Here is a 17,571-nt window from a genome sequence, read left to right as displayed (position 1 = left end):
TCCTTCCCTCCCTGCCCGTTTTCCCTCTCTTCCCTGTTTCCCCCCCTTCCCTCCATCCTCTCTCCCTCCCCTCGCCGCCTGGTGCGCCCCGCGGCCGCCCCGCTCGCTGCTCTCCATGGCGGGGCCGGCGGCCCGGCGGCGGGGCCCCGGCTGCGGGTCGCTGCTGCTGCTGCTGCCGGCGCTGCTGGAGAGCTGGGCGGCGTGCCAGGCGCCGCCGGTGCCCGCCGCCGAAAGCCCTCCGGGCGGCACCGAGCTCGGCGTCGAGCGGCGCTTCGTGCCCGAGAGCTGCCCGCGGGCCGTGCGCCCCGGCGACTTCGTGCGCTACCACTACCTCGGCGCCTTCCCCGACGGCACCCGCTTCGACTCCAGGTCTGGCATGAGCCCGCCGCGGGGGACAGCCCCCTCGGGGTTTGGTTGGTGTGAGGGTGCGCTTCGGGGGGAGAGGGAGGTCCTGGTCCCACGAGAGTGTTTCTTGCGGATGTGCAGAGGTTGTGGCGCTGGGCGGAGGCTGCGGTTGAGATTCCGTTCAGGTCCCGCTGCTTTTTCCCAGCTATGCCCCGTGGGTCCTTTTGGTGTGACCATTCTGTCAGCGGCAGGATGGGCAGTGTTGTACAGCGGGAACGCGGGACATACAGACCACCATGGGAAGATGTCTTTGAAACGTGAAAGGGCAGAGGGCTGGGTCCAGTTCGCTGTAGTTTGCCCTTATGGATCCCCACCACGTTCTTCCAGCTGCTTCTCCAAGGCACTGAGTGGGAGCTTTGTGAGAGAGAAGACTACAAGGTTATTCTGTTAGCCTTAGCCTGGTAAACAGGAGCATATGTGGTATTGCAGTCTCTCACAGTATTTAGTGATTTCCTGCCCATTTCTTTCTGTACATTTCCTGTATCTTCTCCAGGCTCAAACCTACTCGAACTCAAATGTTTCTGAATCATTATCCTTGCCAGAAATGTAAGAATTAACAGGCTGTACTTACTTAGAATTTTTTGGATGAATTCCCCTTGAATAAATGTGACCTATGTACAGTGAAGTGCCTGGCTGCTTTCCTGCTGTTATTTTAGCATCAAGAAACCTAAATAGTGGGATCAGGAGATTGTGAAGGATGTTGATGCTGCTGACAGCTTATTTGTTTTTTCTTGCTTCATTCATTGCCACTGATCAAAGTATTACTCAGAAAGATAAAGCAAAATGTATTTTCAGTAATCCTGGTAATCTGCCTTGTGCTTCAAGGAAAATCTATTTTCCTTAGGGAAATAACTATCCTTCAAAGTAAGCTCAGCCCTTCCTCTGAAGCTGACTATTTGTAGTATGCCAGTAGTGCCGTTTCACCACCACTTCTCTGGATAAAATGTGGGATGTGGTAGCTGGTGGTTCACTTGGTGTTGGTGCAGTCGCAGTGAAAAGGCACAACAAGGGCAGTGAATTCATTGGCAACTGACAGGCTTGGAAAATAAGTCTTAGCTGCAGATGTGAGGACACAGAAGGGCAGCATCCATGTGGCTCATTTTACAAATATGTGACAACTGGAAAACCGGCCACGTGTTCAGAAGTGTGTTTCTGATTGCTGCAGATACATACTGAGGCTTACTTACACCCTGAGTTGTACCAGCAAACTTGTGCATTGAGGCAGAGCACCTGGAGGGGTTACCCAGGTGCTGGCTCTCCTTTTAGCTCCAAATTCCTTGTCATTTGGTTCTGAATTATTTGGGGCAGTTCTGTGCAGAACTGTACAATAATTGTCTCTTTGGGTCCTCTAAATATCAGTAAATAAGTAGTAATGATGATGGTCTAGTCTAACTTGAATATTTTTATGTCCATCTTAATTTCAAAAGGGTGCAAAACATCAGGTTTGTTCAGCACAGGATTTTTTTCTGGATGACAGCTTATGTTGATGTACACTTTCATTATTCACTAACTATGGTCTTTTTTAAGAGTAATGACAGTGGTTTATCATGTTAAGACAATGGAAAAGTAGGAAGATTTTATGTCCTGTTGGTTAATATAAGAAATATTTTGGAGTGTTTGTTGTAAAATCTTTACTGTTCCCTGCATACAAGTTAAGGAGATTCAGTCAATTTATACAAAAGTTAGCCTATTAGAAAGCCCATTTTCCTACCTTATTTCTGTTCATTTGTTTGCTTTTTTTTTTAAATTTATGAACGTGCTTACCAGCATTAATTCAATCAAACACTACTATACAGTCTAGAAAATACTCTAGATGTCGAACTAAGGGCAGTTTTATTTTGTTCTTCAGCTGTTGTAAATGTTCTTGAGTTTTAAAATTAGTTTTCTGTATTTCCAAACAGAAGGTAATAATACTGCTCTTCGTGTTAAAAGGCTGTTGATAAAGTCGTACTAATCATGACTGTGTCACATAAATGAACTAATATGCCTGTTTATTATTTTTCTTTTGCATCAGCATTTGCATTTTGATTTCCATGGCCATAAAATAATTTGCACTTTAAAGTCTGAATTGAATTGCCTAGTCATCTGCTATTAATTTGGTAAATTCCACTAGTGGAAATGAATTTTGCTTAGTTTTAAGGAATCTGCAAAGTCAGTCCTCCAAAGCTGTATGGTCTGATCACTGCTTTGTTCAGTTCTCTGCTTAACATCAATGTTTTCTTAGTTGTGTATTTATTTTTATTTAAAAAAAGCTCTCCTATTCTAAGTTCATCCCAGATACATTGCCAAACTTTGTTAATTGCTACAAAATACCATTTTTGGGGGTTTCTTTTAACTTGTTATGTAACTAATCTTAACATCTTAATTATGGTTTTGTGTGTGTAATAGAATTTGTCAGGAGCTAATTTAAATATTTCCCGTTCTTTCCTGGGAGTGGGAATATTTGTGGAACCGAAAGTAAATGCTCAGTATAGAGGGTTGTCTATTTTAGGGGAAATGTTTGCCAGAACACAAAAAAAAAAAAAGGTGGAGCATACAGAGAGATTGCTTAGTAAAATATTTGAGAGATTCGAGGGTCTGGGACTGTTAGGAGGCTCAGTGTGTTGTGGAAGTGATGTGTACAGTCTTGGAAGGAAAGTTTGACATCATTTCCCTAGCATTATCTAGCTACTGGCTGCTTTCCAAAATATTTTAGCAGGCAAAGAGGCACAAGCCTTTTTTTTTTTTTTCAACTTCCCCCCCCCCCCCCCCCCCCCCCTGATTTTTTATTTCCCCCCTTTTCCACTAAAGATGGCCCTGGTCGCCCCCCCGCCCCCCGGTCTGATTTTTATCTAAAAAAAGAGAAAAAAAAAAATCCCTGAAATTATAAAAGGAATTCAAGCAAATGGAAGCAGTAAAATCTTAAAAACAGACATGAAGCCTTTGAAATGCTTTCTGTTGTATGTTTATACATCACTTCAAAAAACTAAATAGCAGCAGTAATTCAGGCATAGCAAAGTGAGGTCCTTGTGCAGATTTAAGGTGGTCAAACTAACCACTTAAGCTGATGTTAGTGTTCTTCTGTGGTAACGCTTCTGTTCTCCATCCCCTCTGGAAAACTGTAAATAATTTAAGTATCATTTCTTTTACCTTTTGAATTTTTATGTATTATCACAGAGGAGAATCATTTAGCTAGCTCTCTTGTTTCTGGATCTGGCAAATGTGCTGTTTAAAACATGTCTCTGTACTTTAATGAGAGCTGTGAATGTGGAGGAGAAAATAAATAAATAACCCATTGGCAAACCTCACAGCTATTACTCAAAAAGTCATATTTTCACTTTCTCCTACAGAGATTCCCCAACTGTGATGTCTCACATCGTAAAGCTTATCAGTCTTGTGCAATATTTTTGTGATGTTACTCACCAAAATCAATATGCTGAGATTATACTGTGGGAGCAGTCATCCTTTTGTATCTCATAATAGTGTTTGATTTTTCCTTTTCTTCCTTAATTTTCCAGTGCTGCTTATAATATTAGTGTGTAAATTAGCTGTTTGTAGTTATGGGCTTTGGGTGCCCGCAGTACACATTGCACACTGCTAGACTATGTTTCAGATAGACAATGAGCAGTGAACAGAAGTAGAACTGGGTTGAAGTCTCGGAAACACTTGGATTTACCTCTTTTCTTAGCAGCTGCCTTGCGATGAAATTATGCTAACAGGGCAAGAGGGAGACCAAGGTAGAGTTAAAGTCTCTCCCTCAAGGAAAAAAAAAAAGTCGAATGGGGGGTAAATGAACTCTTTTGCCTGCTTTTCCCCCTTCAGCTATGACAGGGGATCCACATTCAACGTGTTTGTGGGCAAAGGTCAACTTATTGCTGGGATGGACAAAGCTCTGGTTGGCATGTGCGTGAATGAGCGGCGGTTTGTGAAAATCCCCCCTAAGCTTGCCTACGGAAGTGAAGGCGTCCGTAAGTACGGCCCCGAGCCAGTGAATGAATAGCTGGTTGTGTAAGTGATCCAGCAGAAGAGATAGAAAATGGAATCGCAGAAGAGAAGGGTAGAAATTGCAGGTACTGAATTTTGGAGAGGTTCTCCCCTGTCCTTCAGGGGTGTTTGTTAAGCCTGTAGCCTAGCTAATTTCTCCAGACACCCTCTGCATGCTGAAGGGAGAGCTATTTGTTGACTGTAGAGGACCTTCAGCAGATAAACCTTGCTACTAAAGTTCACTATTTATTTATATCTACCTCACTGTTAAATACTTACTGTGGTTTGGCATTGCAGAGCTGCACAAGTTTTTATCAGTGCCAAAAGCAGCTTTGTTCTACAGCCTCAGAGAGGCAACAAATGCTAACTCAAGATGAGTTTGCTTGATAGACAGCTTTGATAACAGTTCACCTTGCCAGATTTCCCCCCTTAAATATCTGCAACAGTGGCAACAGCCCAGAGAGTTATAAGCATAACAAGGAATAAGGTGTGCATTAATCATTCCTTTTAGGGTATGTGTGGTTTGGTTCCTTTTCACTGATGCCCTGTATAAAAAGGGAAACAGAACTGGATGTGTTGTTTTGCTTTTGCAGCTGGTGTGATACCCCCCAATGCTGTGCTCCACTTCGATGTGCTCCTGATAGATCTTTGGAACTCAGAGGACGAAGTGCAGGTTCAGACTTATTTCAAACCTGAGAAGTGTCCTCGGACAGTCCAGGTGTCTGACTTTGTGCGGTACCATTACAATGGAACATTCTTAGATGGAACCCTATTTGATTCAAGGTATGCAGCTGTGTTGTGTGTGTGTATCTTAATAGGTATCTCACAATCATTTGCTCCCCTTTCACCAGTGTAACAATTAATGCCCATTGCCCAAAAAAACAAGAAATGAAAGTTAGCATCATATGTGTGTTAGTAATTTATTCAGGGATTATAGGATAACAGTACTGACTAAAACCAATAAAACTGCACATTATTTCTGAATGGGCATTACCAACACAGATGCTTTTTTTTATTTTAAAGTCTGTATTTATATTACTGTTTATTGCAGGCAGTTAAAAGTCTCTATAACCACTGCAGCATAGATACAGGTAAGATACAAGTTTTATAAGCTAAGCAGAGTTTGTAATGAAATCAAGCTACCAACACTTTCCTACTGAGATTTTAAGTGTGCAGTGTGTGTATTTCGTCAGAGCTCAGTTGAAAATGGTGCTTTAATAACAGCTACCATTGTATTTGTGAGTGACTTTTCAAAGCCCCTGTTAGGTTCCTGACATAGCTAAGCTCTCTGGGAAACTCTACCCACCCAGCCCTTGGTAAAGGAAGGACCAATACTTTTGGAATAGCTAGTTGTGAGTTACATTGTGGATTTAAAGATCGATTTTGTTCTTTCCTGTGGCTGTCTGACATTTGGTTGTGGGGCTTTTTTTTTTCTCCCTCATTTTTAGCCATAATCGGATGCGAACTTATGATACCTATGTGGGAATTGGATGGCTGATTCCTGGCATGGACCAGGGTCTCTTGGGAATGTGCGTAGGAGAGAAGCGCATTATCACAATACCACCTTTCCTGGCATATGGAGAAGAAGGAGATGGTAAAAGTTATTCCTTTAGTTATTCCTTTTTTTTTCTCAATCCAAGTGAACCGTATTTTAAAACAAACTCAGCTTTCTATGTTTTAAATTTATGGGCAGCATTATTACCCAGTTCAGACAGACAGAACAAAGTGGTGGAAAGAGAGGTTCAAAATGTGTTATGTACAGGATTGGATTGGTTAGAAAGTACAAGATTTTTTAAAAAATTAAACAGTAAATTGCTTTACAGACATATTGTTGATATAATTGTAGTATTTATATGCTGAAATTGTATTTCAATTGGGGAATATAATCTGTGATTAATATCTAGTGGAACCAAAAACTTGGAGACAGGTGACTGCATAGTTCTTTCAGTGACCACCACAGAAAGCATAAAACTTTTTGGGGAAAAAAAAGGTATTTTTAATTCCAGTATTGGGGTTTTTTTTGCAACCAATGCCTTAGCAATAACTACAAGATGAATTAATTGTTTTGTGAGACTAAGCAGACTGCAGATCATACACAGAGGTCCCCATTTTAAATGAGGGGGCAGTTAAGGATAGTTTGTGACTCTTCCTTGTATTTTTACTCTGCTCTGATGTTTATGGATGTGTTTGTGGTGTACAAGGTTTCATACGCCTTCCATGATTTCTTTGCCATTAACTGTGATAGCCATCTCCATAGATAACAAGACTTTGTGAAGTTGTGTTTCAAAATTTTGCTGAGATCTTTAACTCAGTGGCTCTTGGTCAAAGCAACCCACACTATAATTTGTACATTGATGGGAAAGTAGTTTTTCACTGAGACACTCAATTTGTCCTTCTTCAACTTCCACCATGGGGTCTGTTTTGATATTAACAGGATGGGAGGAACGGATGTACCAGATTTGTATTCTAATGGTTATTTTGTGTACTTCCACGAAGTGTGTTGGGAGTACTGGTAGACTAAACCATGCAGCTCAGATGGAGCTGGCGTGTATTGACTAAGATGGGTGTTGCTGAAGAGACAGCTGTTTTCAGTGAGGCAGTGCCATCACAGCACGAGCAGTGTAAAATTTTTGATTTGGAGAATTGAGTGAAAAACCCACTGAAACAAAAAATGACTGACTGGAAGCAAATTTGCAGAGAGATCTAGACAAATTAGAGGGCTGGGCAATCACCAACTGTATGAAGTTAAACTGGATTCTGCACCTGGGATGGGGCAGCCCTGGATGTACAGACAGACTGGGGAACAAGATGCTGGAGAGCAGAAAGGGACTTGGGGTCCTAGTTGATGGCAAATTGAATATGAACAAATATGAGCAAATTGAATAATGTGCCCTGGCAGCTGGGAGGGTCAACCGTGTCCTGGGGGCCATCAGGCAAAGCATCGCCAGCCGGTCAAGTGAGGGGATTGTCCCGCTCTGCTCTGCACTGGTGCAACCTCATCTTGAATATTGTGTGCAGTTTTGGGGCACCACAATATAAGAGAGACATTAAGCTCTTAGAGAGCGTCCAAAGGAGGGCAACAAAGATGGTGAAGGGCTTTGAGGGGAAGCCGTATGAGGAGTGGCTGGAGGCATTTGGTCTGTTCAACCTGGAGAAGAGGAGAACTCAGAGGACGAAACGCAGGTTCAGACTTATTTCAAACCTGAGAAGTGTCCTTGGACAGTCCCAGTGTCTGACTTTGTATGGTACCATTGAGGGGAGACCTCATCTCAGCCTACAACTTCATCGTGAGGGGAAGAGGAGGGGCAGAAACTGTTCTCTTCTCTGTGGTGACCAGTGACAAGACCTGAGGGAATGGCCTGAAGCTGTGTCAGGGGAGGTTTAGGTTGGATATTAGGAAGAGGTTCCTCACCTAGAGGGTGGTTGGGCACTGGAACAGGCTCCCCAGGGCAGTAGTCACAACACCAAGCCTGACAGAGTTCAAGAAGCATTTGGACAATACTCTCAACCACATGGTGTGATTCTTGGGGTGTTCTGTGCAGGGCCAGGAGTTGGACTTTGATGGTCCTAGTGGGTCTGTTCCAATTCAGGATACTCTATGATTCTAATTTATTTTAGAAGGGGAGGTGCTTGATATTTGGCAGTAGGTTACTTTTCTTCAACAAACATGTTTAAGCTTATGCTAGAACACCTGCTGTTTCTTACCAGTTTTTCTGCTCTAACACTCTTGTAGGTAAGGAGATTCCTGGCCAAGCTTCCCTCGTCTTTGATGTGGTTTTGCTAGATCTCCATAACCCCAAAGATGGTATCGTTATTGAGAACCAAGTTGTACCTGAATCTTGTGAGCGGAGAAGCCAGACAGGAGACTTTCTCCGATACCATTACAATGGCACACTTTTGGATGGCACATTATTTGATTCCAGGTAACCAAACCATTCAGCTCTACAGATTGCATTTCCAGTTTGGACTCCTCTGTCTTGTCCATAATGTACCCAAATACAATTCTTTGCTTTTCCTTCCTTTTTGAAAATTTTGAGTGGACTTGGAGTCTTCTTAAAAAACTCATAGAAAACTTTTCCCTGTGAGAGGAAAAATAATTAGTTTGTACTATGACAGTGTCACCGGCGCCATCTAGGGGCGGTAACCCCCCGGTGAAGCCATGAGTGCTTTGGGCATGAGAGCCTGAAGACTCTTTGCCCTTCAGAGTTTATCTGCCAAATAGGTAATACCACTGAAGAGAGAGAAAATAAATATGGATACCCATTTTATGTCCTGAAAATTGTGAATCAGTATGCTAGTGGCTAGTTTGAGGTTAGTTGTATTTGTACTTGAAAACTGTTTGCATTTTGAAGGCTGCTGTCTTTCAAGACTGAATTATAGAACCACAGAATTCAACAAGAGGGTTTCTGTGATAAGGGAATAGGGATTAATTTTACAATAAATTCAAAGCTCTCTGGGCACATGAGCCTTGTGTACAGAATCATATGATGAATAATACCCTTGTAGCTTTCTGTCACTTTTGTTACTCTTAATTGAGCAGTGCTTTACTATCCCACTCCAGCTTTCAGAACAGCTGGCAGAAGTAGCTAAAAGGAGATGAAAATGAGCCAATGTAAATGTTTTATGAAATAAACTCATGGAAAAATGTTTAGTACTACAACAGCAGCCATCGCTGTAGACCTTGATTTGCAGCTTATGAAAGCTTGTAAGTTAAGAGCCTAAATCTTGTCCACAATGCACTTACCCAGAATCTTTCTTTTTTGAGATGTAAATGAGTATTGTCTATAGTAATTAAACAAATTTTGAAAATAGCTGTATTACTTATATTAGGGTTGTTGTCAATAAATAGTAATAAGTGCTTTGTAGACAGCAGCCTCTACATCATTCTGGATTGCTGACAGTTGTTAGAGGGCACATTCATTAGAGCATCGTATCCTGGCCTTTTGCAGAATTCAAAGATGAAGAAATAGAGCAGGTAACAATAGTTACTGGAAACCCTGGAGTTAGTTATCCAGGAGAAAATTTGTTACTAGTACGGGGAATATGCCAAAAGCACTGTGAATGGCTGGTTTTCAGAGCTCTAATAATATTTTCCTTTGCTTTTTTGCTCCGAAATATTCAGCTGCAGAGCTGCCCCTGGGTAGCTCAGCCAAGGCTGTCTTCTGGACTTAGAGCAGTTGAATAAACCTCTGAATTATATCAGGGTCTGGTCTTGTACTGGTCTTGTTCTTTCTCAGAGCTACCTTGTAAAGATTAATTGAAACCTTTCTGCCTTTTCTTCGTTGGGCTGTGCCTTTATGTAACATGCCTTGAAGAAAGGCAGAAGACAGTCATGTCCTTGTACTAAGCATCAATTGCCATTGTAGCCTTGTTTTATTCTATCATTAGGTGTTGTAGCAGGTTCTTCAACCTACATATAAGTGGTTGACATGGTTTGGGAAGGAGGGATAATGTTGATACTGCTTTGTCATAGTGACAGATGCATCACAGAAGAATTTATTTGTCCCGCCTGCTCCTTGTAGTAGTTGAACTACATAGCTGTGGTTGTGAAATGAGGTAGTTTGAAGGATGTCTCGTGAGAATGAATGTCAGCTGTATCTAGTTGATAAGTACTTATTAAAGTGGTGTCAGGGCAGAGGAAATTTTAAAGAAGAAAACTAATTTTTTTTTTAGTTACTTGTCAAAACTTGTTTTGTGCTTAGTCTAAAATACATAAATAAGTGTGATTTTTCTTTCAATATGTAGTAGAAATGAATTTGCAAATTTGCTAGCTGTTCTCTAGCTAGGGTCCCACTACTGGGTAATAAGTGACACGTGTCACTGGCTGATGAAACCTGGTGGCCTGGATTCATGGAACATGGTGATTGCTTTGTTCTTCTCTGGTGCTGGTTAATGACCATGTGTTTTGACCTTAACTGGTTTAAGAACTGTGTTGCAGAGCTATTGCAAGATTCCATGTTTTCTGGAGTACCCCTGACAGTGTTAAAATGCAAATATTTTCCATAGTTATTCACGAAACCATACGTATGACACCTATGTCGGGAAAGGTTATGTCATTGCTGGAATGGATGAAGGTTTGCTAGGTGTGTGCACTGGTGAAAAAAGAAGAATAATAATCCCCCCTCATCTTGGATATGGAGAAGAAGGAAGAGGTGAGCTTGAATTTGCTTTCAAGTCTTCCATAGTTAATGAGGTTTTCTTTATTGTTTAGTCCATCTGTGTCTGTTTTCATTTTTCTGGCATTTTAAAAGTTTATGAATTAGTTCGTTATTTTGTGGACATAAAACTGACAAGACTACACCCAGAATGTGCAGAATTATTTTAATTAGCTCAATAGGTAGGACAGTAAGAATACAGAACAATCTCACATGTAATTGGTAGCCTGAGCTCATTTGAATAATTGGTGTTTCAAACAGACTGGTACTTGCTGACCGGAATTTGTTTGGATAATTATTGTCTCAGGCAGATTGGTACTTGGGTGCCAGGAGCTCTGCACTGTGAGATCTTCCGACCTGTGTGTCTTAAGCTCTGTATTCTGAAGGAGTTCATCCTGTTTTCTTCCCCATTCCTTCCACAGCCACAGGTTTTGTGGAACTTCTAAGCCGCCTCTGTAAATGGTGGATGCATGTAACAGCGAAGTATCTGTGTATGTATAACATACAATTAACATTCTTTTGGGAAAACTCATTAGTACCTAAAAGGATTGCTGTGAGAGGTTGAATATGATAAGCCTTCTAGCCAACATGGTGTTATGGCTGGTGTTTCAAAAGGTGGCTTCTGGGATGTTATTTGGATAAGTGCCTTAAAAGAAAAGCCTGTTTTCTGGGACTGCAAAGTCCGTGCTGTTGATTTGAGAATTAGACTCCTTTACCAACAAACCCCATTCCTGGGTCTGGATGTATCTGTCAATTCTGGTAGTGCAATTACACATAATCCTGGGGAGGCAGGGAATAAGTTACCTCTTATCAGGACATTTTAGGGAAATGTAACTTTTCAGATATAGTGACATTCTTTGAAGCATGAGAACTCCTATGAGAATTTTGATGATTAATACTGAATTAGTACGTCAAAGATAGATGAGTTATTTAGGATGGTCACAGGAAATATGTGATTATTGCTTCATTTCTGCATAATTTTTGATTTCAGAATAATGAAAATTTTTTCCCTCACTGTTGAACTTTGGAGTGCATGTTTAGTGCTTTCCCACTGGTTCTCTTTCCTACACAGGATGCAGCTTGCATTCTGTTGCATCTTTTAATTCTGAGTGAGAAGAGCAGATTGACTCAGTAACAGATGCAGCAGGAATACATATTCTTACAGGGTGCAGTACCTGGTCATCATAAGCCTGTTTGGGTACCGTTTCTTTCTCTATTTACCTAAGTTGTTTCCTATTTAGGAAAGATTCCAGGATCTGCAGTGCTGGTCTTTGACATCCACGTGGTTGACTTCCACAACCCTTCAGATTCTGTTGGCATTACTGTTAACTACAGACCTTCCAACTGCACCGTACTAAGTAAGAAGGGAGATTACTTGAAATATCACTACAATGCTTCGCTCCTGGATGGTACTTTGCTAGACTCGACGTAAGTATTTGAATGATCTGGTAAGGAAAATATTCCCAGCAGCTGTAAAAGCAGAATGAATTGCCTGCAAAGCAAGCTGTCAGGGAGTAAAGACTTTTTAAGAAAAAAACTAAGTATTTATATAGAATGTGTTTTTCTTTTTATGTCTGCCTGCCTAAGATGTATAGGAGGAGGAAAAGAAAAAGGCAATCTGTCATAGCATAACAAGAGAACTGGGAACAAAAAGGATGTGGGAGTTTGTTGGAGAAGAACATAAACAGTATGTGTGGAGTGATGAAACAGTTTGTCTGCATAGCATTCTGTTTAAATGGGCTAATTCAGGTGTCTGGACTGGTAATGCCAGGACAACACAGGGCTTGTTATGGATGAGCTGTCCTGGTTTATTCAGTTTTTTGGTAGGATTTTCACTCTGTGCTGATTCAGTGCTTCTGAGAGAGGTCTGGTCGGGCTGCTTGGTGTGGTCTTATTAAAGATATCTTGTGTGTGGTTTATAGTAGATAGTCACCTGTCATGTCTGTCTCATGTCAGCATGGAGAAACTGTCAGAGGGCTTGATCATGATGGTGATGATAATGTTCCTCTTCCTCCTGCCTGTTGACAGTGGGTTTATGATGGAAGCAAGAGATTGCTCCAGTCTGTCTCCTGTAGAACTAAAGTGAGCCTGTGACAGTGTTTGCTGCAGCTGCAAGAATACTTCTGCTAGCTTTTTTTTCCCCCTTCATCTTTTGGATAGCTCAAGTCGTCCAAATAATATTTTATTTTTTGGAAGGGAAGTTGGGAAAAACTATTTTTAACTAGGTTATAATTAACACAGGAATCAGCTCATAGGTTTCACAGGATACACAATAGTTTGCAGAGCTGAAAAGCTGCCTTAGATTGGTGCACACGATGCAGTGCTGCAGGCAAGTATGTATACAAGTAATGTGTTTGGATTCAAAACACCTTTTATATGACAGGAAGGCTGAATTCCCATTTTGTAGCAGGAACCAAGCTACATTGAGACTTATTCAAAGCAGTTTATAGAGTATCAAAGATCATGAGTCATGTGCTCCTAATTTTAAGGCTGACCTCGTAGCCACTGAATTGTTTTCTTTCCAAATGATACTCTGTTATACAAGCATGTCCTGCAGAGGCACAGCCAAGACAAATAACCAAAGAAAGGAGACCAACAGAATAAAGTCTTAACGCTGCACACTTTGCTTTTAGAATCACAATACATGTTTAACTTCTGGGCTTTTAACTTGTGATAATTTCTGGTTTTAGAAATGAGCCACACTCAGCAGGGTATAATTCAAAATTTAATATGAGTAAATAGCAGCAGTAGTAGTATTCTTCCAGGCTGTTTTGGTTAAGTAAATACGTTACAGTGACTGATTTAATTTAAAGGGATAGCTGATCTATGGGAATGCACCCAGATCCCCATATAGGAGTGATGGATATGGGTCAAATGTACATCTGGAATTTTTACATCTGCCAAAAAGTCCAACAGCAGTAGTTAAAAACATGTGAAAGGCAAAAGCCCTATCTTCAAGATAAAATGCCTTGGGGTGTAATTGGCATGATTAATGATTCTAATTGGATTTCATTAAAGAAGCCTATAATTTTAGTGCCAGAGGACATGTCAGCAGCAGGGCCATGTCTGTTTGGTGCTGGCTGTAACTTGAGAACAACTTCAGGTAACTTTTTGGTAGAACAGAGCATTTGCCATGAAGTTAATTTTTGGCAGTGACAGGACACTAATTAGAAGTTTTTGTGGTAATTTTGAACAACAGAAATTCTGTGTGTTGAGGGTGTTTTTTAATTCTTCTTTCCTTCCTCTCTAGACACAGCCTTGGCAAGACTTACAACATAGTTCTTGGATCTGGACAGGTAGTAGTGGGGATGGACATGGGCCTTCAAGACATGTGTGTCGGGGAACGACGAACAGTTGTTATTCCACCTCATCTTGGTTATGGAGAAGATGGAGTTGGTAAGTGAACATCCACTTAGCATCCCTTGGGTAAATGAAACATGAGTATGCATGTTTTGTTACTTTGTATGTACTAGGTCTTAAGGTGAGTGTGTCTTAGCTGCTTGAATAGGATTTTTTTAGAGATTTTTCATTTCATTATTTTAGACACTCCCCCCCCATCCCATTCCCCAGTGGAATGAACATACTGTCTGTTTTTGAAGTCATGCTGTTGCTGTGGCCAACAGAAAGACCATCACAGTACAAAAGGGAACACATGCCCCCAGTAATGTTGCTTTGTCAGAACAGAAAGCTCCAGGCAGTCTGGTGTTGCAGAGGGATGTAAACGCTGTTTTCCATGATAGGGAGCTGGGTGCTCGCGTTTGGACATGCGACATGTTATTCAGAAACAAAACTGAAGGGGGCTGGTCAGCACTAATATGTTGGGAAACTCAAAGAAAACTCAAAATTTGGAAACTACGTGAACTGAATGTAGGACGTGAAACAGTGTATTGGTGCTGTTGAAACCCCAACACCAATACTTTTTAAGGAAACTTTAGAGCATTGAGGCTTGTCAATTTTTAATGACAGGGACAGCAGTAATAAAAAGAAAAATGCAGAAGTGACAAGAACTTTCATGTTCCAGTGTGTGTTGTTGTTACTCATCTTCAAGTTAAAAGACTTGAGGGAAAGGACTCTAAGAGGAGGTCATCAAGATCAACAAATTCTGATGTATATGGAAACATTTAGTTGTTCTGGTCTTTGAATAGCTCCAGAACAGTTTGTAGTTTATAAAGACTGTAGGGCATCATGTACCACACTGAAAGGAGAATTAATTTGTGTTAAAAGATAAGAATTTCCACTAAGTGCATTTCCACTAAAAATTAAAAGTATTCGATATACAACATTTTGTACATAATTTTATCTATTATATAAAAGTGCATAGTTATATAAAATAAATTGGAAATTTCCTCATAACATAAAAAGTCTACCGTGTTTAATACCTGTCATAAGTATCTACCATTGTTCAAGTTACATTTGATAAGCATGGTCTGAAACATTGCGTGAGTGTTTTGGTATATACCTGGCTCTCTGAGAGATTGCCTGTTTGCAGTCTCTTGCAAATAGAAGATTAGAGGTGACCTTGACTTTTCTTTTTCAAGGATAAATTAAACTCCTTCTGTGGTTTCTTTGAGGTAACATCCCAAGCTGTTGCAACTCTGTTGAATCTCACAGGAGTACACTGTGTATCTGCTAGATAAAGGAAAATTGATTTATTCCCACAGTTTTAGTTTTATAAGTAAAAAAATTGATGCAGTTTTATTATGAAAGCTTTCTTTATGTTTTGATCACCTCCCTGAAGTAAACAGGAAGATTTGATGGGCTTGGGATCACAGTAGAGAAGTGCCTGTTGGAGCGGGAAGATAAATTTAGTTATAGATTAAAAGGAAATATACCCTTTAATGTAAGTGAGGACAAATACCCATCTTTGATGTTTTTTTGTGACAGAAGGAGAAGTGCCTGGTAGTGCTGTATTAGTTTTCGACATTGAACTGCTGGAACTGGTGTCTGGCTTGCCTGAAGGGTACATGTTTGTATGGAATGGGGAAGTGTCTCCCAATCTTTTTGAAGAAATAGACCAGAATCATGATGGAGAGGTTCTTTTGGAGGAGGTAAGCTGAAACAATGAAAACACCTGCAGTGGTTTTCTCCTACCACTATCATCAAGATGTTTTCTCTTACCATCATCAATGCAGATGTTGAAGGGAGTGTCTCCTCTTCTCTTCTTCTGACATGGTGTTGTCAAGTTAACAGGGAGGCAGCATGTCAGTTATAACATGGTTATTTTGCTTTAGAAATAGAACCAGAAAGAAAAAAAAAAAGAATGGCCATACTTGTGGTCAACAATAGATCCTTAGGACACAAGTGTAAGAGGGGGAGTTGGTATCCAACAATCCTTCACTGTATCAGCCTTCTCAGTGTCCATTAATTGGCAGTTTGAGATGAATTCCTGAGCCAAATCTGAGCCTGCAGCAGTATATCCAGGAACTGTCTAATCACTTCTGGAGCCTGACAATGCCAGCAGTTGCTCCTTCCATGGGTGAATTGTGTGCTTGTCAGTGGGTGCCCTACTTGAGGGCTCTTTGCCTTTGCCACACCATCTCTGATAGTATAAACCTCTGTGAGATTTTCCTCTGCATTTTAACTCAGGAGTTCTATTTTTTTCATTCTCTTCTTAAGTCTTCTTTGTCACCTTTCTCTGTCATTCTGTTTTGTGTCTTTCCTCTCTGGAGTAGAGCTGCCTGCAGTGCTCAAGGGGCAGGTTGTGGCCCTGTGGAACAGCATGAGATGCCTTTGACGATTTTAACAAGCTAATGGGGTAAAATCAAAATCTTGTTTTCCCTTTTTCTAGCACTGTCTTCCACCTCTTTGTTTTACTTCCATCTCCACTTCTGTTCTTGCAGAGAACAGAAGAGCTGTCTTCTGTTCTTGCAGAGAACAGAAGAGCTTTTACTGGTTTAGAGAATGAGGTAGTATGTGGCTTTTGCTATCAACATCCTTCTGGTCACCTAGTGGGGAGGAGAAGGAGAAGCCAAGGATACGAGAGGATGCTTGGCTTAAAAGGTGTAAATGAATGTCAGCAATAGCTCTCATTGCTGAAGCTCATTTAACAAGTACCATCAGAGATAACAGTAATTGGGAAAGTTGTGTTTGTCTTTCTGGTTTTGGCAAGCCAGCAGTACGACTTCAGTCAGATGTTGTATCACCTTTAATATCACCTTTAATAGCTTCATCATACATATTGGGAGAAAGGTCTTTAGGGAAAACTGACCTTACAACCTTCCCCACACAGGAGTCAAGTGGAAGACATAATGCCTGAAGCTATTTTAACAAATCTCATGGTATCCTGATATTTAAAGTCTCATTTCTATGTTTCATTCTTTTTCTCTTGTGTGTTGCTTCTTGTAAAATACAGGCATATGTCTGTAAGCTTCATGTATTGGCCTGCAAAACTATCCTCTCTGGAGTGATTAAACCTCCTGTGTCTGTCCTAATTAGTCCAATTTAGGTGGCAAAATTTATAGGGTAGTGAGAGTGTACTTCTACGTACAACTAATAAAATTGTAAAATGCTGGATAGTCGATGACAAGTAAATGCTACTTTTGAAATACTCTTCACTTTTAAATGTCCATTTAATTGTGAGCTGTTTTCTTCTCCTGTCCCTCTGCTTAGTTTTCAGAGTACATCCAAGCTCAAGTTGATTCTGGCAAAGGAAAACTAGCTCCTGGTTTTGATTTTGAGAAGATTGTTAAAAATATGTTCACCAATCAAGACCGGGATGGAAATGGTAAAGTTACTGCTGAAGAATTCAAGTTGAAAGATCAGGAGGCCAAAGAGGAACACGATGAACTGTAAAGATAAGAAAAAAAGAAGAGTCCTGAGCTGACCTACTGTTTGAACATGTGTACTGAAAGGGGTTTTGGCAAGCGTGGTTCTGGAAGGATAGCCTGGGTCTGCCTGTGCTGGGATGTGGGTAGGCTCTTAAAATAGGAAGAGATTTTCAGTTTGAACTGTTAGGTATATCTGAAGAAAGTGTTAAGTGCCTCAAGGTAGGATGTAGAAACAGGTAGAGTGTACTGCCATATGTGGTGTCATGATCCACGTGATCTGT

At 40.8% G+C, this 17,571-nt stretch overlaps 1 protein-coding gene across 1 annotated transcript; it reads left to right on the top strand.

Moving 5' to 3' along the window:
* Positions 1-115: 115 nt before the first annotated feature.
* FKBP9 (FK506 binding protein 9) lies at positions 116-17,510 on the top strand. The gene is made up of 10 exons (XM_017836140.1): positions 116-369; positions 4,207-4,352; positions 4,962-5,151; positions 5,817-5,962; positions 8,102-8,291; positions 10,375-10,520; positions 11,765-11,951; positions 13,774-13,919; positions 15,408-15,571; positions 17,133-17,510. Exons 1-10 carry the CDS (start codon positions 116-118, stop codon positions 17,313-17,315), a joined length of 1,752 nt encoding a protein of 583 aa, XP_017691629.1. The 3' UTR covers positions 17,316-17,510.
* The last annotated feature ends 61 nt before the right edge of the window (positions 17,511-17,571 follow it).

This window comes from Lepidothrix coronata, unplaced genomic scaffold, assembly GCF_001604755.1.
Source record: "Lepidothrix coronata isolate B3197 unplaced genomic scaffold, Lepidothrix_coronata-1.0 Scaffold271, whole genome shotgun sequence".
In the NCBI taxonomy this organism is placed as follows: Eukaryota; Metazoa; Chordata; class Aves; order Passeriformes; family Pipridae; genus Lepidothrix; species Lepidothrix coronata.
The sequence above is the reverse complement of the archived record's forward strand: the minus strand, read 5'-3'. Positions and strand labels throughout refer to the sequence as shown.